The 7,832-nt window shown below is 34.2% G+C and overlaps 1 protein-coding gene across 2 annotated transcripts in view; it reads left to right on the top strand.

Moving 5' to 3' along the window:
* The window catches only part of Mthl1 (methuselah-like 1), a 133,158-nt gene extending 129,917 nt beyond the window's left edge, over positions 1-3,241 (top strand). For both annotated transcript variants that reach the window (XM_070297745.1, XM_070297755.1), the window contains exon 7: positions 860-3,241. In XM_070297745.1, coding sequence (XP_070153846.1) covers positions 860-1,193 — 334 coding nt within the window. In that variant the 3' untranslated portion in view covers positions 1,194-3,241. The remainder of the gene's footprint in view (positions 1-859) is intronic.
* The last annotated feature ends 4,591 nt before the right edge of the window (positions 3,242-7,832 follow it).

The following is a 7,832-nucleotide window of genomic DNA, read 5'->3' on the forward strand; positions in this document are numbered from 1 at the left end:
CTTTTATTATAATTTTTTTAGTAATAAAAAAATAAATATGTGTTATGTAAATGAAAAATGTTCCGAATGTTTATCTTTCATATAACGATTTTCCTTATTTTACGAGAGCTATTCAGTTTTTTTTTCTTTTCTTTTTTTCCAGTCCATTTGCAAATCCAATATTAAAACATTAAAAAATACATACAATAAAAAATTTATTTTGGAAAGTTGCAAAGAATCTTCAAAATATTCTCTTTATTTGAAATTTTGAACAAAAGTATCTGGAAAATCACGGAATTCTTTTACAAGATTTCACTAGACACATAATATTTTGTGACTCGAGAAAGAAAACACGTGTCGAAAAGTTAATGACATTAATGACAAAAATATCGTAATTGCTTTTCGTAACGAGACGCATATTGAATCTATAAACAACGCCAATTAATCGCATTGTTTACATTTATTACACATGTCACGTGTAAAGCGTACGATTGTTTTATTAACTCAGGGAGGGTCCCGTTGCAGCGCATTATTGAATAATTTCTCGCTGGATCGTATTTGACATCGTCGGCACAACGATAATGTAAACAACAGCGAAATGCCAACCGAGCTACAATCAATTCCGCTCATGATCTATCGCGCCTGCGACTCCTCTGCAGGTTCATGTGCAGGTCAACCGATAGCTTGGTTGAAATTACACGCGAGTTGCACCTCCCTCTTTTATCATCGTTGTCGTATCATCGTTATCTTTTAACAAGATTCTTGAAGACACGCTGCCACGAAATTGTATGTAGATAAGAAACTCTCTTCACTCGCTAATTATCTCTTTGTCAGAAGCGTCTATATTTGTACTTGAGTTTTGCATCTTTTTTGCTTTCAGGGCAACGCTGGGTCGCATATGCATGAAACTGGTGATCGTGATGGGTATCACCTGGGTAGCGGACGTGGTCTCATGGGCGGTCGGCGGGCCGAAGTACATCTGGTACTTCACCGACTTAATAAACGCTTTCCAAGGGGTGCTAATTTTCGCTACGGTTGGTTGCCAGCCCCAGGTCAGAGCGGCGCTCAAGAGACTCTTCAGCAGAAATCCGCAGACCAACGCCGGTAGACAAGGGAACGGTCACAGCACGACCAGTCACGGGATGCCCAGCATGGGCGATAGCGTTACGCAGAATCCGAGTACCAAAACCGCGCCGTTGGAGACCATCTGTTAAAATGGTTTTTTTCGCGGAAAGAGTCTGTCCATCTTTTTCGAAAGTCACACATATGCTCATACATATACACAAACACATACTTCATTGAATGACACGAATTGTCACGTCAGTTTATCGGTATAAGAATATGATTACCATCGCGTTCATGAACATATTAAGTGTGATAAGGCTTTTTCATCGAGCGAGATATGTCGCGAGAAAAGTCTTCTTTTTATTACACGTTGTAAACGATACAATAAGGTCTTGTCGTCGTAATCGATCGGAGAATATTTCTGCAGGATCGATTTAGCAAGAAAAAGAATCTCTCGTGTCACAGGTCCGTTGACCTGTAAAGTTTGGACGATTCCGCTGAAAGTATCAACATTTCCCAGACAATACGCAGGCCCGAAGAAAGTCAGCATGATCTCTAAGGTACATCTTAAAATATTTAGAACGTATGTTGAATGCGTTTCAGATATGTTTTGGACTATCCTGGCCACTTGAGTTCTCGCGAAACACGATAGAGTTATAATCTCGTCAAATAATATAGTAATAAACGGGGGAGGAATAACACGAGAGTTTCCTACCCCCCTATCTAGTCGTAAAGTTTCGATGCGTGGACACGAAAACACAAATTTTTTATTCGAAATCGTTATTTAATTTCAATGAGAGCTTTAATGTGACACAGCATTCAAAAATGCACGAGATAAATCACTTCAACTTCCTGTCACACGCAGGCTATTCGATGAATATATCAGTCATTTTAACTTTCCATTCGTAACATAAATTGTCGGACGAAATACAATTGGCGATATACGATAATTATCTGAAATTATCTCGATAAGCTTTTAGATTGTTTCGTTTGATCGTGGTTAATCACTTACGACCATCAGATTTTACAAAACGAGCGGCGATACAGTTCGCCTTAGTCACGTCTGAGAATCTGAGAAAACTGGATACACACTTGCACTGACAAAGATAGATCGCGAAATTTCGCTGACGAAAGAACGAGAATGTTAATTGTCTATTCCTGTTTTGTTCCTATCGGAATATCGTGCGATCCATCTTTTCTGACATGAACAATTACTCATTCTACGCAATAAAACAACTCTTTGGTACACGATAGATAATGCGAATTTTCGAACAAGTGAGATACATCATAGTATTAAAAACTGAGAATAATAGTACCGGAAGGCTTCGGATATTTAAACTCTGAAATTTACATGGAATTACGTGGAATTTTAAAAATTATAATATTTTTATCTATATATTGTATTTAATCTATCACAAGCATGACTTGAAAGAAAATACGATATGATTGAAACTCCGATATTAACGCAACCAACACAGATGTCAAGAAGACATTATCAAGGCGTCTGAAAAATTAATTCTGCTCTTTTAGACATCTCAATTATCTTTTGGGATCCGTATAAATATTTACAACAAAATATAATAGGCAGTGCTTTTTATCATCGTTGATTACAATCTACAAGAGAACGCTATCTTTTTTATCTATAATGAAAAATGAGATGTTTAAATTTACTTGTCGTTCGTGAATAATTGCTTAGCGATTTAGGAAACGCCAAGCGTATATCTCTATGCAACTTCGAAAATCGATGGTGAGATACGGATCATTCATAAATCAGAGTTTAATAGCGATACGCGGCTAAACAGACAATGACGCGCACTCTTCGGACCTCGGTAACAGCCCGACACAATGCGTTGATTTATGATCGAGGCGAGTTAATATTTTTTTCTCAGCGATACAACGATATTCATTGATATTAATAATATCGGCCCACGCGATTGGCGCAAGTATCTCCGCAAGATTAATCACTTTTAATAATAGACGAACAATAGAGTATCATTGTCGTCACTCCTCGCGCTCGGAAATGAAAATTATACTATACTACATGTGGGCAATTTTGCGTTACAAAATGATTTCACAATTTTATGGCGGATGATTTTTGTAATAATCTATACAGAGATTAGTCTTTTCATAATTACGATTACCAAATATATATATTCTACTATTTTTATTATATAAAAAATTTCTCTGTCTAATGAGACAGAGCATCCGAAACACACAATTTTTTTTTTTTTTTTTTTTTTTTTTTTTTTTTTTATCTGACGATAATTGCTCTCTCCAGACGAAAATTCGAGACGAAATGGCAAACAATCTTGCCTCGTGTTCCTTCCGAATTCTCCTTCATTATTCATCGGATGCTATCGAATTTAGAAGCAATCGTTTTTCCGTTTTCTTTAGTATAAATTTGCATCGGCGTCGTTAGCCGGTTCGACAGGATGGTTGCTAGATGACATTAACATGTAATACACACACATTGTAGCTTTCGAGCTACAATTCATCACTGATCAGCCGCAGACAGTTGGTATCGAGCATGTAAAAAAGCTCTCTATTGCATTGCGTACTGCGCGGATTGCATGCAAAAAGGTTTCGCGAATTCGCATATACGCAATTTATCGACGTGTGTGTTGCTACACGCACGAATAATCCGTTTATGCGATCGTTCGAAAGTAGATCGTCCTTTTAACAATATTTCTTTATCGAATAATTTTTATATAAAATAAATCAAACTTGAAATTTTTTTTTAATTGAAGTGAAATTATTTTTTATGGTGAAATATTATTATATATTTTTTATTATTATATATTTTTTCTGTTATTAAAGAAGAACTTTGAAGATTATTTTTAGTTTTGAATTAGTTCGATTTTCTTGATCTAAATATTCTCTGTCTAATTTTTGGACGCGAAGAAAGCGGATGTGCCGAGAGAGGAAAGACTTCGCAGAAGGAAAGTCTAACTCTCGCGAAGTTATACTGCCAACGAAATATGCTACATCAAAAGTATGTATATGAGACTAATCGGGATATATTATCCGCAACTGCTATTCTCTTGGATATCTTCTTCTCAGTATTGCGAAAGTATTACGATAGTACAACGAATAATCAACCGAGCATCAACCCTTGCTATACGACTTTTAACACAGAACCAAACGTGTTCTTCTCCTCGCAATGATCGGGAGGCAATGATTATTCGTTAATTATAAATGCGTTTTACAAAATTCTGATCGCTGCGTCCGTTTCGTGAGGCGAAACGGGACATCTCGGTTTCACGTCAAACGGGGGCTTCTGATTACAAATATCGTACGAAATCACGCGTAGGTAGGTAGGTCAAGGCATATAATCGATGTCAACTCGTGACAATACACACTAGGAATTCAATGCCTTCTGAAATGCCTTCCAAATACGGTGTTCGACACACCGGATTGTATACAAAGAGGAACCGAAAGACGACGAAATTAATGTTCTCGTCGGTTCTTTGCGCGCCGTATTGACGCGGCTTCATCACTTTCCTTCGCGCGAATTTGACTCTTCAACTGCGACACGTGCACCCTCTCAAAGTTTCAAATGAAATGCAAATGTGCTATACAATTATACGATATCTCTTAATGCGATTTATTATTTTCATGTTAATGAATATAAAATAGCAATGTTAAATTAATAGTGTAAAGCCTCGACTGATTTTTAGTTGTTCATATATATGTCGTAGCCAGATTACATAATCTATCGTTTTATAAAACATCTAGGCATTTTATAAAGTGCGACCACATTCTCAAATCATAGTTGAAAATGAAATATTTTACAATCTGGCTAAGAATTTTAGTTTTTTTATAAAACAACAAGCGACCTGTCTTATCAAACGTAACGATTTGTACATCGTGTTGGATTCTGGCTGGTTCATTTCAATCATTTTATGAAAATTGCGTTTTTATCGACCTTATTTTATGTTATATTTGATAAAAATAGTCATAATAAATATGTTTTTTTTTTCACGCTTATATTTCTTTTTATTATTTGTTTTCAAACATTATTTTCAAGAATTTTATTTATGTTACTTTTATAAAATCTTAATTATAATAAATACAGCAAGTATTCATAAATATAATAAGTAATAAATAAGTAATAAAAATATAATTACTTATTAATATTATAACATAATTACCTATTAATTTTCTATAAATGGCTGTTCTACAAAGACAGTTAAATAAAATGACTGAAATGAACCAGCCAGAATTTAAAATAATGTATAAATTGTTGCGTTTGACCATGTGGCGAGTCGCTTGTTAGCGTTTTATAAAAAGGCTAAAATTCTTATTCAGATTGTAAAATATTTCATTTTTAACTATGATTTCAGAATGTGATCGCACTTTATAAAATGCCTAAACGTTTTATAAAACGACGGTTATGTAATCTGGCTACGATATATGTATATATGGCGTTTGCAACTAAAAAGGATTGATGACTCTTCACGACAATTTTATTGCTGTTCCGTTCATTGCCCATCTCAAATTAGCGCTGCATTTAACAATGCTAACGAGCTGATTTGTACGTGATGTATTTCATCAAGTGATCGAGAAAGAATGGAGAACAAAATTTTCAATGATGGTTCATTTATTTCCGGACAAATATATCGCAGCACAAAGATTTATTCAGGATCGTTTTACATCGTTATCGAGACAATGCATTTCATTTCGTATGATGCATATAACGAAGAACAATGACGCTTTTTAATCACATTGAATTGTGATCATCATCAGAGAGAGAGAAACCAATATATATTATATATAGAATTAGTTACATATAATCGAAGGTAGAAGATTACCTGAAACCTCGTCCAAACTTTCGAACCTTGGTACGAGATTGACGTTTGGTTTGATTAACGATTTAAGAATTAGAAATTAGGGGATTATTGTTTTAAGTGCATCTAGGAAGAGACTGAAACTCATCTTATCCATGATCCAATCGGAATGATTTGATCTCTGAGTGAAAATGACTCCTCTTACTTTAGAATTAGAGCAATTATTATTCATTACGAGAAAGGCAAGCTTGTACAATTGAATTATCTTAATATCATAATTCCCTAATCTGTGTACAAAACATTCACAAGTCGCAGAATACAAAGTGATTTATAATTAATGCATGAAACGTTAAGAGCAAATTCTTGTCTTTAGAATATTGCATAATGTGTTTTTGAAAATTACAATCGAGTTATTCGTGATCAGAATCAAGTCGTTCCGGGAATCTCGTTAGTTCCTTTTTTTGTAACATGTATGATTGTATGCGAAATAATGTCGCTGCTTGGCTGACTTTTCTCTCACAGCTTCATCAAAGAACCTGACTGATTAATCGTCGTTTTCATGATGGTAAATTGAAATTTAATCCTCTGCAATTCCGAAAATCAAGCATGGGAAGAAGCTAGACTGTGGCGACGTTATTAGTTGTGTTAGCGCGTGTATACGAATATGTATCTTATTCATCGTGAGAGGCGATTAATTAATTGCGTGACACTACGTGCGTGTGCAAAATCTGCATGTAATTATCGTATTAACCATGCAACGACGTATTATAAACGACGTTTAATCGCGCCGAATAATCCATAACGAAAGAATGACACGTTACGCAGCGCACAACGATTTATCACTTACTACTACTGCGGATTAAAAAAAAAATACTTTTGTTCTTTTGTTATGTTTTGTGTGTCACATTCAACGCAATAATTTAAGAGATTGCTATTTATCAACGTGAAATGAATATGTATTTATAAATAAGATCGTCACCCCGTACATAATGACATTTGTAACTCATCATCTGTCCCTCTGTTGCATTCTTGTAGATAACATTCTTATTATTATCATCATCATCATTGTATTGTTATTATTGCTTTATAATATATATATATATTATTATTTTATAATATTATAATTAGTATTATTCACACTCATTACTATCATATAACTGACATTAGTTTTAGACCAATCTTTAAAATTCTGTAGATGTCGAAACTCTAGCATAGCGTAGAAGTTATTATAATATTATACATTCGTCCTGAATGAAAAAAGCGTCCTAGTGAGAATTAATATAATTAAAGGGAGCAAATGGCCAAATTATTTTCTATCGAATTTTTGCAGAAACCGTCATCTTTATTTATATCAGATGATAATTCTTGCGGTCTCGTATATATGCGAGAATTAATCGAAACTCAATTTTTATAAAATTTTTTAAATTCCTCAAAATATAATTAAAGAATCACTAAACGTTTCATCAAAATAAAGTAAGTGATCAATTTTGATTACTCTAATTTTTTTCAGCACGAAATATGAAGGCAATAGATATTACTTATCAATATTAATCGTGTAATTGTACGCTCGTCAATTACTTATATTTGTTATCTTGTTAAATAGCTTTTAAGTCTGATCGCGATTCGCGCGACGAATTTCACGTTTTGTACATTAAATCCGTTCAAGGAGTACGACGATAGTTTCTCAAGTATTAAATTATGATAATCGACGATGAGCTAAGAAAGTAGCCTTAAAGTAATTTATTCAAAGTAGATTGTTTAATAATGTAACACACGATATGAATTAGATGTAATACATATACACAGTAGCTTGCCAGTATAGGTAGTATTAAATTGATACCTTGCACTATTCGCGAATCGCGATTTTATACGGAAAAGGCTGATGAAATGATATGAATGTTGTTCGCTAATTCGACACGAAGTATATGTGAGACAAAAGAGAACATCCAAAGTTTTATATACACACACGATACAGGCGATACAAATTTGCCTACGTAAAGT

The sequence above is a fragment of the Polyergus mexicanus genome, unplaced genomic scaffold (assembly GCF_030449975.1).
Source record: "Polyergus mexicanus isolate NDT 795.1 unplaced genomic scaffold, iyPolMexi1.0 SCAF_1, whole genome shotgun sequence".
Classification (NCBI taxonomy): Eukaryota; Metazoa; Arthropoda; class Insecta; order Hymenoptera; family Formicidae; genus Polyergus; species Polyergus mexicanus.